We start from the raw sequence: 23,578 nt of genomic DNA, 5'->3' as shown, positions 1-23,578 counted from the left end.
ACCTGTCCCTACCACCACCATAAGAGAATATCGCCTAAAACTAAAAACTGCAACCTATGCTACAGACAACCCCCCTCCTGAACTTCTAAAAATTGCAGCTGAGGCTCTGTCATATCCAATGTCTATACTTATAGACAGATTAATTCTAGAATCTCATGTCCCAGCCATTTGGAAGACACACATACATCCTCTTCATAAAGGATCCTCTTCATAAAAGAGGACCCCCTCTGCTGACTACCCCAACTTCATATCACCTGCCATCCTGTCACCATTATCTAAAATATTAGAAAAGTGCATCCATTCCCATTTACTGCAATACCTTACCATAAACAATATTTTCCCCCACACACCATGGTTTTCATCCTCACCATAGCACCACTGCTGTCCTACTTCACTTTTCTGATACCATTAATAAAAACAGAAACACCAGAAACATAGTATCTTCCTTATTCCTAGACCTGCCCAGAGCATTAAGCACCATCTCTCATCATAAACTATTATAGCAATAACCCACGCCTGGGTGTGGGTAATGCTAAATTTACCCACGGTTGGCGTGGTTTGGTCCCGAGGGCGAACGGAGATCCGTTGCTTATTTTAAAGCTGTCTCGCTATGTTAAACCCATTTAACATAGCGAGACAGTGTTTTAAAAAAACGAGTTATACTAATGGAAAAAAGTCCTGGCGACCGGACCTTTTTCCATTAGTATAACTCAATTTACAACGGGCACGCTGGCCAATCAGCGTGCACGTTTTGGGGGGGTCATGGTATAATACTAAAACACTCCTCCTTAGGTCTCTCCCTCTCTTCCCTTGCCTGGTTTAATAGCTACCTAACAGATAGATTCCAAGCAGTCAAATGACAGCAAGAATTCTCCTCCTTTCTAACTATTACTATAGGAGTGCCACAAGGCACTATACTTTAACCAGTCCTGTTTAACAAGTTTGTGAATGATATACACACAGCTTCCAGGCATGCCACTTTTGTACAATATGCAAATGACTGTACACTTATCTGCACAGCCTCTAATCTACAAAATCTTCAAGAAATTTCTCAAGGATCCTCTACATCCATAGAATCCTAGTTAGACAACCCACAGCTCCTAATTAACCCCCCCCCCCCAAAAAAAAACTTCTACTTTTCACCACTAAAACATTTGCTCAATGTAAAACTCTTAATCAAAATCACTTCAATAAATAACACCCTGATTGAGCTAATAGCAAACTCTAAGAGGAGTCACCAATTGATCACAACTTGAAATTTGACCCACACTTCCAAATTGTTATTAAAAAGACTACCAAAAGCTTGACCTTTTGTATAGAACAAAATCCTGCCTAACAGAACCAGAAAAAACATAGCAAAATCCAACCTCCTACTACCTACCCTACTGTATGCCTCCCTACTCTTTATTAACCTACAAATATTCACAAAAACAAAGTTGGAATGATGGCACAATAAAAAAAGCTTGTTCTGCTGCAAATCACCCCTTTAGAACTTATCACTGTTATGTCCTTAAACTACTAAATTGGACTGAACGGCCACATCATCTGCACTACATCAGCTACTACCAGCACATACTCTAATATACTGCCCTGATAAGTGCACTAAAAGGCATGCCTCAACACTACCACCCTACTACAACTCTTCACTCTAAAGACAAACTCCTCCTCCTCTCTGTCACTAAAGCCCAAAATGCATCAGGAGCCTCCTTATATTCAACTCTGTAACTATTCTCTGGAATGCCCTCCCACATGCGGCTGCTTGAAAAAGCACATCTAAGAGAACACCTCCCAACATCCTGACTGTAGCTGTACACCTGCAGGATACATATAACATCTCTGCTTTCTTCTTCCTCTTCTTCTGTACCTCTGCTCTCCTCTACTCTGTTACCAACTATTACCCTGTCTTCACCCAAGCTACCTTCTACCTATACCTCTAATTTCGTTTACATCTCAAAATTTAAACAGCCTTTTGCTAGCCACCCTTTGAAAATAGCTCAATAATCTGCACTGACATCTATCCCACCGCATAGTTATTTATTTGACTACATCTAATCAGTATAAGAAGCCTTACTACTGTATATATAGTTACTGTCTTATCTCTTTTGACATTATAAAATTTATTTTAATTGTATTCTGCCTGACACTGCTAACGTTATACAACTTAAAAGATTTTGATTGTGCTTCATGTACCAGAGCTTTTCTCTCTGAGCTTCTGCTGAAAAGGGGCCATTGTGCCCAGCTGGACTTTCCCGGTCAATACATGTAAAATAAAATAAAATAAAATAAATACATATTTCAGTTAGTTTCTTATGCTGAATGGAACTGAAAATCATGTACTTGCAGAAAAGCAATAAGTGCACAGTACATGATTCACATTTTAATAAAAAAACTTACAAATAATTTATTGAGCACATATATAAAGTTTTGCTCAGCTCAGCACACAGCCTTAAGGTTATACAGTACTAAAGGGCTTCAACATGTAGTCCTAGGTTTAACTTTCACAGTCTCCATTTGTCTACTATATGAATCTGAACAAGTCACTTAACTTGACAGTGCTTTTGTGTTGCCACTGAAAAGAGGCGCTTATTTCTAGTAGATTAACTTGGTTAACAAGATGGCTAACATTGAAATTTAAAAGGATCTTTTTCCTCTATCAGGGCACTACAGATGTGCACAGAGGCACTTCAGTGAACAGGCCATTTACAGTGGCCTAAATACCAATAAATTTCTTGATTACCATGTTCCCAGCTGCGTCAGGATTGACAGGTGTTTAGTTTATATCGCAGCACCCTAACTGATATGATTAGGCAGCAAAAGTGTCCCTTCTGTTATTCAGACACATGTTCAATGATGTTACACATTTATCTATGGCTGGTGTTGTATGCGTTCTCCACTGTGCTCTGAGGGCTGCATATGGGAGTTATCATCCAGAGCTCCAAAGCAAATCTGGCATTGCCTGCAACAAAAAACAGTCATCCAGTTATACGTGGCCTGCTCTCCACATGCATGGTATATGTGTATACTAACTAATGTAACTCACGTGTGGAACTAAAAACTAGATAGCCCTTTGAGAAGTCTCCTGACACAAACTGGTAGTAGTAGAGGTTGAATGTGTGCCATACATAAGAATTATGTGAACTGCTAGGGTAGAATGTGGATACATTCTATATAATGCCCTGGGCATTATATACATCATCTGGCAGTTGGGGGAGAGACAAAGGCTTCCTACTGATGCATCTCAGTCCCTGTGGATCGGATGAGCACTTAACTGCAATCTTTGTGAAGTCTACGTCTCTCAGAACTTCATAGAAATGGGCTATTCTGTAAAATGCCCATATACTGGTGGCTCTCTCTTTTGCATTCCTAAAGAACCAGCTATACCCCTCCACATGCTGCAACAAGAGAGAGATGTAGAGGATCTAGTATAGCACACGAGACTGATGCTTATGACAAGCATTATCTGTCACCTCTTGGTCACTGAAAGGTCCCTGGTTAATACTATGCATAAAGAACCAGCTATACCCCTCCACATGCTGCAACAAGAGAGAGATGTAGAGGATCTAGTATAGCACACGAGACTGATGCTTATGACAAGCATAATCTGTCACCTCTTGGTCACTGAAAGGTCCCTGGTTAATACTATGCATTTCTTTCTGTCTATTGTGATTGGCATTCCACACAACTCCCTTGATTCTGCTGGTGGGTGACACAATTCGACTAGCTTCAATATGGTGTCCTTATCCACTGGTATTAGTCCAGCATTTGCTGGTCCATTAAGTGCCTGCAAATAATGTGCTGAAAGCACCTTCTGCTATGGGATGGAAGCTGTGGTATACAGTACCACAAACATTGGCTCAGCTGGCTGGTCTCTAACAACATGTTTGGCTACAGCCATAGCAACTCCTATCATGTTAGTGATGTACACCAAAACTCCTCAGTGTTTAAAACAGGTTTACACTGTGGTGCAGTGCGCATGCTTTATGCATTTCTGAAGTGCTCTGACGCGTTTGGTATCATCACCTGTGTAATCTGTGTGCCTCATTTGCTTTGGATACTTTATAAACACAAGTTCAATTGAGTTTCACTAAACATTGCTAATGGGCACATTCCAACAAGCTGCTACTCAGTCCAAATAAAACAATTTAATGCTTTTTATAACCCCCCCAAATGCAGCCAAACTACCCACCATACTACTCAAAGACATTGTGGGTAACACTAGACCAGATGTTACTGAATGCAAGTATTTAGGTTCATAGGTAGGTACTAGGCTATCGGCCCAACGGCCTACGTAAGCCTAGCCAACAAGGTTCCCTGGCTTATGCCACCCAAGAAAGTTATTTTCCTGTGTCACTGTCGAGCAGAGACACAGAAGTGATCCCTGGGGTGTACTTCCTATTTCCCCATCCACTCATCAAAATTTTTCTTGAAGAGTGCTAATGAAAGACTTTGCTTGACAAAGATGGGTAGCCTGTTCCAGAGTATGGGAAGTCTCTGGGACAGGAATCTATCCCTCCAGCATGTCCTGTTTATTGTGGTGATAAGATTTAGGTCCCTAGAGTGTGTAGCTCGGAGGGATTGGGATTTCTTTAGGTGTAGCATGTCCAACAGCTCTGGGTTTGGCATAGCTTTATATGTTAGGCAGAGATCACTTCGGAGTAGGCGAAATGCTACGGAGTAAAGCTGGAGTTTTTTGAGGCGGTCAGTGTAGGGTATTTGTTTGAGGCCAGTAATCCTCTTTGTGAGGTACTTCTGTGGCCTTTCCAGCTGCTGCAGATGTCTTGTGAGGTACATTCCAAAAGGGGAGTTGTATTCTATAATGGGTCTAATGAGTGTCGAGTAGAGGGGAACAATGACCTCTTTTTTCCTGGATGAGAACCCTTTTATGATGAGGTGTGCCACATAGAAGGAATCCTGACTACTGTGGCGATGTGACTATCAAAGGAGAGACTACTGTCCACCTGGGTCCCAAGGTCTCTTATCACACATTCGGTGTTAAGTAGATTGCTGCCTATGTGGTAGTTCATGGGTACAGAGTTTTTACCAAAGGGGATGACACTGCACTTTTTGGCATTGAGCTTGAGGCCATGGCTCTGACACCAGACATCTGTCTCAGAGAGGCCCTTCTGTAGTATGTCCACATCATTTGGGGACTTGACTATGGCTCCTAGTTTGCAGTCATCTGCGAACTTCGTTAGCTAGAGGCCTTCTGTGTTAGCCTGTACTTCAGAGAAGTAGATACCAAACAGGAGAGGTCCCAGGACGGAACCCTGTGGTACTCCACTTGTCACTGCTTTGAGGTCAGATTTGGAGTCTGCAACTTTTACAGTGTGGGTTCTGTCAGTGAGCCAGTTGGCAACCCATCTTGTGACGTAGGGATTTATACCTAGTTTAGTGTGTTTAGCTATAATTCCGGAATGGGGGATGGTGTTGAAAGACTTGGAGAGGTCAAGATAGGCTGCATGAACCACCTTACCCTAATCTACAGCTTTGGTGACTGCCTCAAATAAGTCGATCAGGTTCAGGATGCATGATCTGCCTTTCACAAACCCAAACTGGGTGGTATCCAGAGTTTGGAGGTTACCAATGTCTTTGTTTATGAGTTCCATGATGATACATTTCATGGCCTTGCAGACCAGGCTCATCAGGCTAATAGGTCGATAGTTCCCGGGATCAGTAGTGGCTCCCCCTTTGTGGAGTGGGATAACTGTTGCTGTGCGCCATTCAGTGGGCACAAAGCCTGATGTGAGGCTATTATTGAACATGGTGCTTAAGTGGGGAGCCAGTTCGTTCTGAAGTTTGTGTAAAACGCAGCCTGGGATGTTGTCTGGTCCCATGGATGCTGTGTTTTTGGCTTTAGAAAGTGCAGCTTTTACCTGCGTAGTTGTCATTACAGGGACTCTGCATTCTTCCTGTACAGATATGGGCCCTTTAGGGGGTGAGGGGGGGTAAAGTTAGCACTGAACCTATCTGCCAGGATGTTGGCAATATCAGCTGGTTCTGTAATTTTCATGCCTTTGTGCTGTAACTCACAGCAGATCTGGGTGTTGCCATCAAGATTCCTGACATAGCTATAGAATGCTTTGTGGTTGTCCTTAGAAGCAGTGGTGATTTCGTTTTCGTAGCTAACTTTGGAGGATCTTATAAGGGATCTCAGCTTCTTACTGAGGCTGACCAAGGAGCTCCTCCACTCATGGGACTTTACTCTCTTTTGCAACAGTTTCTTTCTTCTGTTGTACAATTTGTTTATGGCAGAGGACCACCAGATTGGTTTCCTTTTTTTGGAGGATAGCGTCTTGGTTCTGTTTGGGATAGCACGATCCATACACTCGTGTAAGTGCTTATAGAGCTCATTTTGTGTAGGATTCAGCAGTTGTAACTGTATTGTCCATCTGCATGGGTGTCATGAAGTTCACCACTTGTGTCTTAAGAAGCATGAAGTTGGCTTTGGAGAATTTTTTTACCTTAATGGGGGGTGGGGGCGGGATGTGGATATCAAGGGTGATTAGCTTATGGTCAGATCGGACCAACGAGGAGTTGACTTCAGGTGTGGAACACCGGTCACTCATGTTGGTAATGACTAGGTCTAGGATATTGTTGCCCTTGGTGGGGGTGTGGGTAAGTTGATCCAGGGCATTGGAGTTTATGAATTCCAGAAAGCGTTGAGCTAAGGAGTTGGTACACGAGTAGTTTTCCCAGTTAATGGTGGGGTAGTTGAAGTCGCCCATTATTAGGGTGTTTGGTTGAACCCTAATATTTTCCAGTACATCAAGAAAAGAGGAGTGGGAATCCTGGGGCATGGTGGGGGATCTGTAGCAAGCTACAAACTGGATTGCACTTTTGCCCAGAGTTAGTTGCACTTGGATAACCTCGGATGCATTATGCTGAGCAACTAGCCTGGAGGTGTGGATATCCTTAATGAATATGGTCACACCTCCGCCTTTGGTGTTTTGGTCTAGGTTACATGGCCGAAAAGTGTGGTATGAGTTATAACCTGGTAGTGCAGGGCTGCTCTCTGGAGCCTTCAACCAGGTCTCAGTCACTGCACAGATATCAATGTTCTCCATTTTAAGGAGTGCCTCGAGTGAGTGCATTTTGAGATTTAGACTTCTAGCATTGAGTGGCATTACCCTCAGTTTTTGCTTGCCTGTTCCTGTTACGGTGGAGAATTTGTTATTTGAACCTTGCCTAAAAAAGGCACTATAGGGGCAGCAAGAGCCTTAGCCAATATCCTGAATCCCAGGGGCGACAGGTGCAGGCCATCTGTGGCAAAGCATCGTGGTCTGTCGACCATGTCATCCCAAGCAGACAGATACTGGATCCCCTTAGAATGACACCAGAAGCTTAGCCAATTGCTGAAGTCAATCATTTTGTCCTTGTACTGTAGTATCATTTGGGGCGATGGCAGAATGCTACTCAGGGCTAGGGTCATACCTACCTGGGCTACAAGATCGGAGAGCTCTTCCATGTCTCTTTTCATGTAGTCCAGGGAGGTTCATCTCAGGTCATTCACACCAACGTGGACAATGACAGTCATATTTGTTCTTGTTGTGGAGTGACCTGAGTGCGTGGTTTATGTGGCAGATCCCGGCACCCAACAGGCAGCTGACAGTAACCTTCACCTTGTTTAGCCTGGTGCGTGGGACATCAGTGTGCCTGACTATAGAGTCACCTATGACTAGTGTGTTGGGTACATTGTTTTGCCTTATTGGCTGTGGTTGAGTGGCACACTGAGTCTGTGGGCTATGTGTCATTTGGGTTGTGTTGGGGGATGGAGGTTGCTTGCATTTCTGCTTTGGAGGTCTCTGTTACTTAGACAGATTATTATTGAGAGCCTCCACAAATGTTTTTGTGTTACTATGTGTGGATTTTGGTGGTGTAGATTTAGTGAGACTATGTGATGAGTGTGGTGTGGTGCAAATGTTTACCTTCACCTCATGACTGTCAAGTTCAGTCTTGGTTGGAGAGAACTTTACCTACAGTTTGGCTAGATAAGTGCATCTCTCACAGGTTGTAGTGCTGGGTGGTAGGAGGAGTGGGTTGTCTGTGTACATGAGGCAATTTCTACATTGCCTCAAGATGCCCAGATTCATCAGATAGGAGAGAACACTGGGAGCTGTCCCTTGGACATGCCTGAATAAAAAACTATTTTCCCCCTAGATAAGTGAGGAAATTGAGTACAAGAGCTGTTTTTCTCTAAGCAAGTGAGAAAAGTAAGTACAAAAAAGTACAGTTTTGTACCTACCATAAATGTAGATGTTTGAGTGCTCATACAGCTGCAGTCATAACAGATGGGTTATCCTGCCGTCAGGCGGGTCCTCGGTCGACCGAATTCCAAAGTCTAGGTCCGGCGTCGGTTGTCGTCGCTTCTTCCCTGACGTCAGTGCAGCAGGGGTATAAAAGAGCCAGCCGACGCCATCTTCTTCAGTTTTTCTTGCCCCAGATGTCAGGTGCCCCCAGAAGGAAGGCAAAACATAAACTTATGTAATCATGCAATATAGAATAATCAAAAAACAGTAGTTGCAAGCAAATACATCATAAAGGAATACCCCAAATAGGTTGTATGAGAAGGTGTTTGTCATAAGGCCTGTCCTAAGAGGGGATGGAGGGGGGGAAACCTGGACTGCAGCTGTATGAGCACTCGAACATCAACATTTATGGTAGGTACAAAACTGTACTATGTTCATCGTGCATACAGCTGCAGTCATAACAGATGGGAAGAATCCCAAAGCTAAGTAGGGGTGGCAGGCACTAAGTGGAACTAGGAGGAGCAAGGATGCCCTGCAAGACAGCTGTGGCAAATCCCGCTCTAGATTTAGAGTAAAGTGGAAGGTGGTAGTGTTTGGAGAAAGTGTGCACTGAACTCCAAGTGGCTGCTTCCAAAATGTCCTTGGTAGGAACCCCCCTGAGGAAAGCTGCAGAGGTAGCTGTGGCCCTTGTGGAGTGGGATCTGCTGCTTGAAGGCACAGCTTTTCCATGAAATGAGTAACAAAAGCGTATGCAGTGGGCTATCCATTTTGAGATTGCCTATTTGGAGATAGCCTTTCCTTGAGCACCTGTAGCATAGGACACAAAGAGTTGCTCGGATTTCCTGAATGACTTTGTCCTGTCCAAATAATAACGAAGTTGTCTGTGAATGTCCAAGGAATGCAGTAGTCTTGCCCCTTTGTTTTGTGGGTTAGGGTAAAAGTTAGGTAAGTGGATAGTCTGATTCAGGGCTACACTGGATACTACCTTTGGCATAAAGGTAGGGTTGGTTCGTAAGGAAACTCTGTCTTGATGAAAAATGATGAAAGGTTGCACAGCCATGAGGTCCTGTAGTTCCGAAACCCTGCGTGCTGAGTGATAGCCAGAAGCAAGGCTGTTTTCCATGACAAGTATTGTAGTTCTGTTGAAGCAGCTGGCTCAAATGGAGGAAGGGTCAGCTTTTTCAATATGAAGTTGAGGTCCCAAGCAGGGACTGGTGGTTTCCTTGGGGGTTTTATATTCTTTGCCCCTCTGAGGAACTGTCTTAAGAGAGGATGAGAGAATAAAGGAGGATCTGTGTTGTATTGTGCAGAAATGACTGAAGCGTGGATTTTGATGGAGGAGAAGAAAAGTCCACTGTTTAACATCTCAGCTAGGTACTGTAAAATTTGAGGTAAATTTATTACCCAAGGATTCTGGCCCTTTTTCTGATTCCAGGCACAAAATCGTTTCCATTTGGCGGAGTAGGCTTTTCTAGTAGAAGGTCTTCTGGCCTCCAAGATGACATCCTGCACCTCCTTGGAGAGGAGGGTCTGTTGGGAAATCAAGGGATTCTCCATGCAGCTAGATTTAGGGTTTTGAGCTGGCTGTGAAGAGTTTTTAAGTTGTGCTGGGACAACAGAAGAGGCACTAGAGGTAGGATCCATGGTGGGGAGTGTGTCAGGCTCTTCAGGAGCGGATACCAGTGTTGCCTTGGCCAATCTGGAGCAATGAGAATCATTTTCGGCCTCTCTGCTCTGGCTTTTAATAGAACTTTGGGCAGCAGAGGAAGAGGCGGAAAGGCATAGACTGTCAACGTTGTCCAATTGAAAGAAAGTGCGTCCACTTTCCAGGCCTGTGGATGATAGGTCCTTGAACAAAATTTTTTCAATTGGTAATTTCTGTGAGTAGCAAAGAGATCTATGTCTGGCTGTCCCCATGCCTGAGTTATCTTTGCGAAAACTTGAGGATGCAACTTCCATTCGTGTGGATCTGTCATATTTCTGCTTAGGCTGTCTGCCAGTGTGTTTTCCTTCCCTGGCAGGAATTGTGCCTGAAGTTGGATTTGCAATTCTAGAGCTGTGTTCCATAGGGTCATGGCTAGTCTGCACAGGGGGTATGAATGAGTTCCCCCCTGTTTGTTTATGTACCACATCACTGTGGTGTTGTCTGTCCTTATCAATAACTGGCCTGGATGCAGTAGGTCTTTGAAGGCCATAATAGCATTTTGCACTGCTAGCATTTCCTTTTGGTTGATGTGTAGGTGCTTCTCTTTTTGGGACCATTTTCCCTGAATGCACTGATCTGTCATGTGTGCCCCCCAGGCGTAGTCCGAGGCATCTGTTGTGATGATTTGAGTTGCTTGAGGTACGCAGAAAGGGAGACCTATGTTTCTTTGGCATGCTTGAGCCCACCACTGAAATTCCTTTTGAAGACATGGAATGAGTGGTATAATTGTTTCCAAACTGTGGCTGTGTTGAGACCATAAGTTTTTTAGGTACCACTGAAGTTTTCTCATATGCAGCTTTGCACATGGGATCAGAAGGATGCAAGATGCCATGAATCACAGAGCCTGCAGGACTTTCCTTACAGTCAGCCTGGTGAAGGTTGCCATTTTGCTGAAGTATTGTGATAGTTGCCCTTGTTTGTCTGGCGTGAAGTAGGCCATCTGGGTGGTTGTATTCAAGCTGGCACCCAGGAAAATTATTTTTTGAGAGGGTATTAGTTTTGATTTCTTTTTGTTGACTGTGTATCCCAGAAAGTTCAACAGTTTTATTACAAACACCAGGTGTTTCAGAAGTATGTCCTTGCTGTCCGCTTGGATCAGGCAGTCGTCCAGATATGGGTATATTTGTATTCCTTGAAGTCTGCAGAAGGCAATTACTGATGCCAGGCATTTCGTAAACACTCTGGGCACAGTAGATAAGCAAAAGGGCAATGTAGAGAATTTATAATGGGTTGAACCTGCAAGAAATCTGAGGTATCTTCTGCAATCTTGTCTGATAGGGACATGCAGGTATGCCTCCTTGAGGTCCAATGTTACCAGCCATGACTCCTTGCCCAGCATGGGAAGAAGCTGCTGTAATGTGAGCATCTTGAATTTTGGTACCTGTAAATATGTGTTTAGGATGGATAGGTCTAAAATAGGTCTCCAATCTTTGTCTTTCCTTGGTACCAGGAATAGTCTGGAATAATACCCTTGACCTTGTTCTTTTGCAGGTACCTCTTGAATAGCTTTCATGTCCATGAGAGCTGAAATTTGTTTTTGTGCCTCTGCCCTTTGATTTTGTGGCAGGTTTGGCATGCCTCTCATTTTTGGAAGGGTGTGAAAGTGGAATCTGTAGCCTCTGTCTATAATGTCCAGAATCCATTTGTCTTTTGTGACAACATGCCAATTTTTTGAGAATAATGCCAGTTTTCCGCCCAAAGGTGCTGCCATTAAAGCTTTGCTTGGCAGGTAAAGGGGGAAGTCATTATGTCTGCTTTCTGAATGACTGTGATCTATCTTCTCCACCTCTTAGGGTTGGTGTTTGCCATTGTCTGGCTCTGAATGATCCTTGAGGTTGCCCACTACCCCTCGGGCGTCTGTATCTGCCTCTTTGAGGTCTGTCCGTGGCTGGAAAGGACCAATTTTTTGAAGGCCAGTTTCTGCTGAAACGTGGAGGTTGTACCTGCAGGAAATCTTTCACTCTTTGCATTGATCTCGCTTTTTCCTCCATTTTCTTTAGTACCTCCTCAGCTTTAGCACCAAACAATACATCTTTTTGAAGAGGTGGATCTAGTAATTTAGCTTTGACATGATCTGGTAAGGCTTGCTCTTTGAGCCAAGCATGTCTACGTATAACAGACCCTGTAACAGCAGCTCTACATGAGGCCTCTAAAGCATCAAAACCACACTGCAAGGTATGTTTACCCACTTGCTCTGCACCATGCAACAAATCCTGCAACTCTTTTAAATCTGGTTGTTCTGGTTGTGTCATTTTGCTTTTCAACTGAGATAACAAAAACTGTTGATACTTTAACATATGAAACTGACAGTTTAATGCCCTCATGGTTAAAGTGGCCGAGGTATACACCTTTTCCCCCCACCTTTCTAAAGCTCTGGAATCTCTCTCTGAAGGTAATGGGTTTTTAGCAGTAGAGACCTTAATTCCCTTGGGACCCTGTGAAATAGTTTCTGGGTCAGCAGTATGGCTTTTGTATAGGAACTGGTGTGAATCAGGAACCCGGTAATACCTGTGTGGTTTAACAGGAGCTGGAGGTAAAGAATCTGGGTTGAGGCTGGCTTCTGTGTACACATCATCTAATATATCTAAAACAGGAGGGATAGCCAGGGGCCTATGCTGGGGGAGCAAGAGAAAATCCCTGAGCCTTTTCTTGGAATCTGAGTAATCTTGGCCTTCCCAGTGAAAGTGTTCCCTCAAAGTATGTAGGGTTTCCCCAAAAGAGTAGTCCTCAGGGGGGGAGACCGAGGGAATAGACTCCTCTGCATCAGAGTCTTCAAAAGGAGAATAGGCATTGTCCTGGTCCTCAGAATGTTCAGAGGTAATACAGGCTTGATCTGAGGAAGGGTAGTCTTCCTCTAATCTGGGCCTTTTGTCCGAGGGGGGTTGAGAACCCCTGATAAGAGTAATCAAATCCTCAGCCATTTTGAGCATCTGTTTTTTAGGCATGGGGCCTTGAGAGGGGGTCTGAGGTCCCTGTTTTTTAGTTTTCATTGCTGCTTTAGATTTTGTGAAAGCTTTAATAGAGAAGGAGGAAGGCCTGAAAACACCTTGAGAAATGGCAGGCCTGTCTAAACTCTGAGTTTCCCCGCCAAGAGTGGCGTCGGTATCTGTAGTTGGAATGGGGACCGAGGAGCTTGCGACCTCGGGTACTGAAGACACCGGTACTGAAGTGTCATCGGTACTCAGGGGCTGCGTAGGCGCCTCGCTGAGAACCGGAGAGCCGGTAGTCGGCCTTAGCGTGGTGTCAGTAGATGTCGCGGACCCCGTATGTCGGTCCTTAGCTTTGCGTCTTTTACTCAAAACTGGAGTCGGAGTATCCGACGACATAATATAATTAAATTTTTTACCAAAATAGTGAAGGGCGAACTCTGCCCAACACTTAATAGTGCGTTTGTTGAATCTAGCACAAAAACGGCAGGCCGAGACGTCGTGGTCTGAGCCTAAGCAAGGAATACAGAAAGAGTGGAAATCCTTATGCGGTATTTGCTTCCCACATGAAATGCAATTATTAACTTTGTCTGACATTGGTCTGAGGCAAGAAAAGTTTCCCCAATGGGGTACTTAGCTTTCAAGAAGACTTCGGCTGAAATATTTTCGTAAATCTCAGGAGCTGGCCGACCGGCACTTGCAAACTGCTTCTGCTTCGGGCACCGTGCGGCAAGAAAGACTGAAGAAGATGGCATCGGCTGGCTCTTTTATACCCCTGCCGCACTGACGTCAGGGAAGAAGCGACGACAACCGACGCCGGACCTAGACTTTGGAATTCGGCCGACCGAGGACCCGCCTGATGGCAGGATAACCCATCTGTTATGACTGCAGCTGTATGCACGATGAACATCTATTTTCCTCTAGGTATGAGGAAGGCTGAGTGCTATAGTAATTAGTAGCTTATTTAGTGCTTACAAGTTCTGAACAAGTGCTGAGCATGAATAAGCAAATTTAAGTGCTAAAACTTAGAATCTGTATCTGCACTAGATTAGTTACAGGACAGAAACAAGTGCAAATGCAGGCTTTCAAATCAGAAAGCTGAGAGAGGGTTAACGAATCAGAAGGCTGAGAGTGGGTTAACGTTTAATTACTCTCTCTCTTCTACAACCCACACTGACAACATTACTAATAAAGCACTCTCCCCACTAAAGCTATGTTACAAGATTTCTCATCTTCTATCTCCTACAGCCAGGACAGCAACAGTTCAAATATTCTCCTTTCTAAATTAGGATATATGGTCCTCCCTTACTCACTTTACATTTATGTCACAACACAAAAAGGGTTTAGACTACTAAAAACAAAATTTTCAGATTCACCTTCCTAGCAGAATCACAGATCCACCACTGCAACCTCACTAAGCAGCTAAAATGGCTAGCTGTAACTGACAGGCCCTCCTATCTTTTCAACTGCCTTTTCTTTAAAATATTAAATTTAGGCTACCATCCACCTCTTTGAAATTAAACTGACAGGCCTTCCTATCTTTTCAACTGCCTTTTCTTTAAAATATTAAATTTAGGCTACCATCCACCTCTCTGAAATTAACTACAATTCAGGGAACAATCCTATTCCCTGAGAAACAATCAGCATAATGATATTACTCTGATTAGACTAACATTTAAAAATAAAGCAATCACTTGCCTAGCAATATCAAATCAATACCCACTATAAAAGATTTTTAAAAAGAATATAAAAAGACATCTCATGAAGTAATCCAGCTTTACATGCTATAGGGACAGTGGATAACTACTTATCAATTTGCTGTACATCTGATATATTGTCAGTTGTGTATATAAATTGAATGCAATGATTGTTTACCACATATATGTCACTATTGATAATACTTTAACTCAGTTTGTGTTTCATGCTCTGTATTTATCACCTTTACTTTTTATTTGCTCTGTATTAACTCCACTTTAAATTTTGTCCTCTGTTCACTGTATATTTGGTCTACTTTATGCAGCCTGGGTCGTGGTTGAAAAGGGTCAACAGACAAGCCCACTTACCAGGTCAACAAACAGTTAAATAACTACATAAATATATTTCCATATCATAATGTGATCATTTGCATTTACTGCATACTGAAATATTTTTCAGACTACACATCAATAATACACAAGTCTCTGAATTGTCCACATCCTGGGTGCTGTCACTGCATGTGCTAATTTGTGCTAAGCATTATACTGAGTGTTTATAAATTCTGGCCAATATGCAGATCTCTTTGTCAACAATTACTTACCAATAGGTTCATAAGGTCATACTAGGCCTTTGATTATGTTTATCATTTTGTTCCCTAGTCTCAAGATCCCAATTTATCAGTATGCTGCAACTTAAATAACTACTTCCAGATTCCACCTCCTTCCAAAGAGGGTTTGAGGGAACATACTTTAAAAACAAAAATAAAATAAAATGTTGTCTTTTTTGGCTTTTCCCAGCTAGGGGTCGCCACAGCGGAACTCCGGTCCACTAATGATTGGCAGTAGATTTTTTATGGTGCCCAGTTGCCAGCCCGACGCCCAACCTTCAGCGAAGGCCTTTCATTAGGGAGTCACTTTTTTGTATGTTCAGTTTCAGGATGGCTGATTATCAGGATAATTGTATGAGTAGAATTTTTTATTTTATTTTAAAAATAAAATAAAAAATTCTACTCGTAAAACAATTATCCTGATAATCAGCCATCCTGAAACTGAATATACAAAAAAGTGACTACCTAATGAAATGTTTAATCCCAGGCCTGTCTGAAAATTTTAGAGAAATAGTCTAGTATGCATCAATGTAAGCTACTGAAAAGGTCTGGATACATAAGAAATGATTAATAAGTTTATATCTATTCAGTCAAGAAAAGTAAATAGCATCCACTGAAAGAGGAGGAATAAGTCAATTAAACTGAATAATTACAATCTGTAAAATAAAATGATAAGCCTGTGAATCTGTTAACATTATGAAAACTGAGCCTCAAATATCTCATTAAAAACCTTCTTATAAATAAACTGCTTAGAATAAGAAACTGTATTTCAATAAGTGGGGTGTGGTGGGTTGCAATCCAGAGTGGATACTAATATTCTGAAGATCTACTAAAGCATATTTGCCTACAACTGTACTATCTTCTTTGAAAATAGTCACTGCAAAAGTAGTCTCCTCAAAGAACACATTGAACTATTCTGAATGATTAAAAAATGATTATATCATTTATCTTACATACAACATAGAAGTGACCCTTGTCTCATCTATAAGACAATGCCTCAAAAGGTTTTGTAATCTGTATTTGAAATGTACTTATTTTTGTTTACATGGGTAGTGCACTGATCTCAATGGATCATTTGCAGGTACAGCCCAGGTGAATAGGATCACTTACGAAATGAACAAAACATATTTACAAATACAATGACATGCTAAAAAACATATACATATTTACAGATGCAAGGATAGGCTACAACATCTAGTTCAAGAACCAGTTTATACCTCAATAAGGCCTAACATCAGACTGAAGAATCTGATAGTAAAAACATATATCAATATGCGGGAAAACAAGGAAAATGCATTATACAGCATCTTCCAAATTTATGGAATAAGCGTCACCTTAAAAATCAGAATGGTAGTCATGAGCTTCATTTGCGAATATGTGTTACGCATATTACATGAATGGATGTTCACACACACACACAAACACACACACACACACACACACACACACACACACACACACACACACACACACACACACACACACACACACACACACCTATATGATGGAAAGTACCCAGTTAGTTGCGTTAATGCCAGCACAAGTAATTGATTAGTCATATGATCGCAGAATGATGACATCACTATGTAGGAGTTTGTGGTATAGAGTCCTTTCAATACTGTAGTGCAATCTCAGAACTGGTATATCTATAAGTAGTAGGGAGTGTGGAGGGCACAGCTCCCAATGTGGGGGATGCTGGGGGACATATCCTTCTGCAAAATAAACAGTTTTTTTATGTGTTTTAAGGTGTTTTGACTTTCGATCTCTATTGTGATCTTTGGTGTTTCAACAACTTTGCCTTTTGATTATATTTAGCATACTCATATACTGAACTGAAGGATGAGTCTGTTGCAAGCTTGACAACTGAATATTTGAAATTATTTTGCTGTATGTATTGTAGTAAATATTTTTCTCATGTGCCACAAGCAAAAGATGCCATCTTCTACAAGCATTAATCTTCTACAGATAAATCACAGCACTATAACTGACACAGTAAAGATGGGATTTCATGTGAGATTAGTACAGTTGTAACCACAAATACCTTTAAACCAGTGAAACACAGGGGGCGGCTGTCCAGAAGCCTTGCATGTTAAAGTGAATGAATGTCCCAAGGTCACAACTTGGTCTGTGAGCTCCACAGTAAATTCAGGTGCTAAAAAAGAAAAAATAATAATAAAAAAGATTAGTGTCAAAAATAATGAAGTCAGGAATAAAATTACTTGTACTATTCAAGTAATGCATTACACAGAATCTCTAAGAACCAAAAGTAGCACACAGATTTTGAAAGGCAAGGACTTGAGGTATTTGTGAAATCTGGTTTAAAGGGTATCACTTGATATAAGGAGGGATGCTACAGATAGTTTACACTATTCTCTGATTATATCATAGTTATATTGCCAAGTAAATGGTTATTTAATGCCAGAAGAATATAATAATATGCTTACTAATCCACTTTGGTTACTAATTCAAATCTGAAAAATAAAAGTTTGTAATGTACAGCATAGTACTGCCAGTTACATCTGCATTCTAGACATTTTTTTGGAAACTTTTTGAACCCCAATGCCTGTTAACCATCAGACCCTCTCTCAGTCAATCAATCCATTTGTTACCTACCAGGTGAGAGTCATCAGGGGTGGTTTGTTGTTTTTGCTTACTCCCTGACACAGTACAGCATGCACCAGGTTAGGCACTAGAAAGGAGATGTGCAATAGGCTGCAGCACAGGATGTCCCTCGTTTCCATAAAGAGCATTGTCTACAAGCAGCCCAGCCCCTCTCCCCACAGTATGTATAAGATATAATCTCTCCATTCTCCACCAGAGTGACCAAAACTCACTTTGTGCTTCAGACTGCATGCAAACTCCATGTTCTCCCCGGAGAGGCATTCGGACCATGCCCCTTAAATTATCCCCTTCCCTGCCTGGCCTCTCCATCCACATCACAATTCTAGGTAAACATACATCTAGAGTTAAGAAGCCAGTGCAAAAGAAAGTTCCTGTTTAGTTTAGGCATAGCCCTAATGCCAGCCTTCAGAATGGGAGATCTACAACTACAATTACGTTAAGCCTTAGGGAAGGGCTACTTTTAGGAAGACAGTCTGAAGCAAAACTCTGGGCTTATTTCATTTATATCCTTAAACATGGTCAAACACTAACCAACACAAGTGGGTGGGTTAATGGACAGAATTATAGCTAATGTTATTACTAGACTAGACTACATCTGTGAGTAGGTATGACTTACGTGCTGTAGCCAATCTAAAAGATCAGGGACCAAGGAACGAGCCAAAATGAAAATTAAAATACTCACAATTCACTCTTTATTAATACAAAAAAATAAAAAGCTCAAAATCAAGTGCTTTCGTCTCTGCATTCAAAGACTTTATCAAGATAAAATACAGTCGGTAAAACCTTCATTTAAATAGCACACCCCAAACTAATCAGCCAATAAGAAAATAAAAATGATTAAGAACATACAAACCAATTGAACCACAACCCTTCTTTTTTAAAAAAGAAAAACTAGCAGCATTTGAAGATAATATAACATCATTCCCACACATACCTTTAAAATGAAGCTTGATAAATGCACTTATAAAGACAACAGTATATAATAAGTATAAATGCACAAATATATACCCATATATATAAACATACAAGGCTATAACTAAATAAACATACCTAAGTGCAGTAGGACTGAAGGTTCAGTCATAGCTCAGGCATCTGGTCTAACTGTAACTCTCTGCCTGTACAGATAAGTATTAAGAACAGGGCTGGTATTAACATTTTAAAATTTGTTAGGGCTATGCTAGGCTTACCAAAGTAATGTGAATGAATAAAGATGTAGGTTTTGCCCTTGCATAACTCTAACCATTAAATACCTCTATCTCTCAAAGTTATCCTCTACCATGCCAACCTAGTCCTCTAAAGCACTGTAAAAATATTAACAACACCCAATAGGACAATGTATTTTTTTGCAGAAGGAACAATGTAAGAAAAGGGATGTGATCTGAAGAAGGAGAATTGTTCAGAAATGCACCAAAAACAGAAGTTATGTACTCAATATTAACACTCCATCTGTAAAGTTAATTTTTTCATCTCTCCTCAGATGGGTCACAGACCCGAACCTTGGATCTGACTCAGCCACTACTAAACTCGTGGAAACTAAAGAACTCTTGGACACTCCTCTTACCCACAATGCAGCTCTCCCTGTTCCCTCAGATCCTGTTTGCCATCATGCACACTGGCAATAAACCCTGGAATAAAAAGTAAAGAGTGAAAGATGATTGAAGATGCCGGTTCTACAGAGACAATGATAAAAACATATGCCCTGATTGTAAAAACTTCTTATTCAACCAGGGGAATGTGAGGAGAGATGAAAAAAATCGACAATACAGATGGAACATTATGGTGAGTATATAACTTCTTTATCTGATATTGTCAATTTTTTCTTCTCCTCACAGACTGGACAAAGTCCCCAGCTTCCTGGGAACGGCACAGTGTTGCAGCGGTAGCATTGTCGCCTCACAGCAAGAGGTTCTCCAGTTTGATTCTCGGCTCCCTTCTGTGGGAGTCTGCATGTCCTCCCTGCATTTGTGTGGGTTTCCTCTGGGTGCTCCGGTTTCCTCCCACGTTACAAAGACATATATCTAGAGTGTTTCTCCCCAGGCCTCTGCTGAAAATTGGCTTTGTTCCAAGTCAGACTTTCCCAGTAAACAAATGTTAAATAAAATAATAAATAAATAAATAAATCCCTATATCCTGGGTGGACTCAAGGAAGAATGTTCCTCAGAATCATCAAACCAAAGGAGGCCCTTCCCTGGGAGACCATGTCCAACTTATAGTGAGAGATAAAAGTATGATGGTTAGACCATGTAGCTGCTGCACAAATGTCATCCATGGAAGCATAAGTTTGAAAAACATCAGATGAGGCCATGGCCCTAGTGGAGTGAGCTCGGATGGCCTTAGGAAGATTAATACTTTTTGAGGTGTAAACAAAGGAAATGCAATCAGAAAGCCATCTTGATAAGGTTAACCTTGGAGACTGATGAGCCTTTCTTAGGGCCAGCAAAAGCAATGAATAACTGGTTTGTCTTTCGAAACTCTTTAGTTCTATGAAGGCAGAATCGCAACTGTCTATGTACATCTAACAAGTGTAGAACATATTCACCCTTGTTGCTAAAGTTATGAAATAAAACAGGCATATGAACAGATTGGTTGATACTGGTTTGAGAAAGAACTCTGGGGAGAAAGGAGGGACTGGTACACAATGAGATTCTGTTTTTGTGAAAAAAACAGATAAGGAGAATACAAGTATAAGGCCTGGATCTATGAAATTCTCCTTGTCGATGTGATTGCTGCTAGAAAGACAGTTTTCCAGGAAAGAAACTTAATATCACAGGTGGCTGTGGGTTCAAAGGGCTATTGTACAATATAAGTAGTACTAAATTGATGTCCATGGGGAGAAGGATCCCTGCAAGGTGGTTTTAACAACAGGTTCCCTTTTAAGAAGGCTTTGTAAAGTTTATGGGAAATTAGGGAAATTTATCCTCTCCAACATAGAAAACAGAAATAGTCGCTAACTGAACTTTGACTGTAAAGGTAGACATCCCGTCATTAAAAAGGTGAGCCCGAAAATCAAAGACAAAGTGAACAGGGGCTGTAATAGTAATTATATTATGCTGTTGAGACCAAATTATAAATCTTTTCCATTTAAATTTGTACAGTTTTTGGGTAGACAATGTATGAGAAGACAATAAAATACGTTTGACTGGTGAGGACAGCACAGGTTGTCTGGCAATTAATGGAACTGGAGAAACCAAGCTGTCAGCGTGATATTGTGGAGGCTGGGATGAATCATTCCTGTCGGGTGTGATAGCAGCTCCAGAAAGTTTTTCAGAATCCAGGGCTTATTCTGAAGAGGAAGCCAAAGAAAGGGAAACCAAATTTGACGAGGCCAGAATGAAGCAATGAGGATTACTGTTTTCTTCAACCTGCTTGCTTTCTGAATGAACTTGGAGATCAGGGGAAGTGGGGGAAAGGCATAACCTAGGGGCCAATCATGCGTAACAGCATCCCTCGGGGACTCCCCCTGTGGGAGGATCAGGGCAAAGTAGTTGCTGCATTTGTTGTTCAGGGGAGAAGCAAAAGGGTCACAGCAAAGCTGGCCCCCATCTGTGGAAAATGTCCTCTGCTACCTTTTGGTTGAGGGACCACTCGTGAGGCATGAGAATGCACCTGCTCAACTTGTCTGTTACCACATTGGATTTCGCCAGAATGTGTGTTGCCATAAGAAAAGTTTGGAGGAGATCGCCCATTGCCACACTCTGACAGCCTCTTGACATAGAGGATAAGAACTGGTTCCTCCCTGTTTGCTTATGTACCAGACCACTGATATGTTGTCTGATAGAATTGCAACTGTTCCCAGAGGGATAGAAGCTTGAAATGCCTGCAACACAAGAAGCACAGCTCTCATATCCAAGACACTGATGTGCTGGTTCAACTCATCTGCAGACCAGGTCCCTTGGACCATCCTCCCAAAATAATGACCCCCACCCTATCTGGGAGGCATCCATGGTCACCGTGGCCTGCAGCTGTGGGGGAACAAAGGGTTGGCCTTGCAACAATTGGTCTGAGTGCATCCACCATGAAAGGGATGTCTTGCATGTGTTGGTTATCATAATCACGTGGGACATGGACTGATGAAGAATCAACCATTGGACAGCCAGAAGCCAATGTAGAACTCTCATGTGGAATCTGGCTAATGGTACTAGTATTATTGCCGCAGCTATTGATCCTAATGCTTTAAGAATGCGATGAGCTGCTACCTTCTGATGTTGAAGCAACCTGTTTGTTTGTCATTTGATCTTCAATACTCATGGCGTTCGAAGTTTGGCAATCATCTGAGTAGTGTCCAAAACTGCTCCAATGAACTCCAAGGTCTGCACCGGTTCCAGATTTGATTTTTGATAGTTTATTGTGATACCCAATTGTGCACAAAGCTGTTCCCTTATGCATCAGAGAGATTCAATCCCCTAACCACCATCAAATCTTCAAAGAACTCAGAAACCAGACAAAAAACACTTCTACAATGACAAGAAATCATTTTACTATAAGGCCAATACTAGCCATCACTCTAATCCCAAAAAATTCTGGAGAGCTATCAACTCTATCCTTCACCTTGGAATCCCTAAACTTCCTAATTCCTAGCCTAACTTCTCAGAACACAACACTGCCACCCTCCTCAACAATTACTTCATGTATAGTATTCAAAAACTGACCAACACTACCCAGAACTCCAACACTACTATCCCTCCTCAAACACCTTCTAATCTAACTCTCTTCTCTCTTAAATCCATATCCACCACATATATAAAATCTCTCCTCCAAAAACTAAAACCATGTTCCCCTTCTGCTGATAATCTACCCCCCCCCCTTTCTCAAACTTGCAGCTGACTCTATAGCCTATCCGGTCTTGATACTCATCAATAGATCAGTTCGTGAAGCCACTGTACCTGACATTTGGAAAACGTTCTATGCCATACCCCTACACAAAGGAGGCAATTTCACTGACCCATCTAACTATAGACCCATAGCTATACTCCCCCCTCTCAAAAATTAAAGAAAAGTATATACATACTCAGCTTCTTAAGTTCCTCACCTAAGAAAACCTACTGTCACCTACCCAACATGTTTATGTCCAAACCATAGTACAATGACTGCCCTTTTTTCTTTCATTCATACTACAGCTGAAGCCCGTGATTATAAACTTCAACCTTTCAAAAACCTTCAACATAATTTCCCCACTCTAAACTCCTAACCAAGTCAGCCAACTTTAATGTCTCAGCTTCTACTCTTCAGTGGTTCTCTAGTTATCTCCCAAACAGTCTGCAAGCTGTTACATGGCATTCATCCTGCTCCCCCTTCCTCTCCATCCATACAGGTATTCCCCAAGGCTCCATCCTGGGACCCCTTCTTTTCAACATTTTCACTAACAATCTCTATACCTCTTGCTATCACTCCTCTCTCATTCAATATGCCAATGACTCAACACTCATCTCCTCTTCTGAAAGTATCTCTCAACTTCACACTCTTACCCAAGACTCTTATTTCTGTTGAAAGAATGGCTCACTGAAAAGCAGCTTATTCTAAAGCCTAAAACAACTAAACTTTTACTCTTTCTTCCAAAATCACTTTCACACCTCAAACCCATCTTCTCCATCTCTTCCTTAAATAAAACCATCATTGATGTAGAATCCCACACAAAGCTACTTGGAATGTTAATAGAGGATGAATTAAAATTTGACCTCCATGTCCAACAATCTATAAAAAATAACCAAAATCTCTGTCTCCTCTATAGAAACAACAAACGCCTAACATTAGACTCTAGAGTATTCTTGGCCCAAGC

At 41.9% G+C, this 23,578-nt stretch overlaps 1 protein-coding gene across 1 annotated transcript in view; it reads right to left on the bottom strand.

Annotated features, from left to right (window-relative positions):
* LOC122797094 overlaps window positions 1-23,578 on the bottom strand; it is a 625,096-nt gene that overhangs the window by 389,707 nt on the left and 211,811 nt on the right. The window contains exon 6 of the mRNA XM_044065887.1: window positions 17,222-17,332. Within this exon, the coding sequence (XP_043921822.1) occupies window positions 17,222-17,332 (111 nt within the window). The remainder of the gene's footprint in view (window positions 1-17,221; window positions 17,333-23,578) is intronic.

This window comes from Protopterus annectens, chromosome 3.part0 (genome assembly GCF_019279795.1).
Source record: "Protopterus annectens isolate FY-2018-M chromosome 3.part0, PAN1.0, whole genome shotgun sequence".
NCBI classification, from domain to species: Eukaryota; Metazoa; Chordata; order Ceratodontiformes; family Protopteridae; genus Protopterus; species Protopterus annectens.
This window is presented reverse-complemented; position numbering and strand designations above follow the sequence as displayed.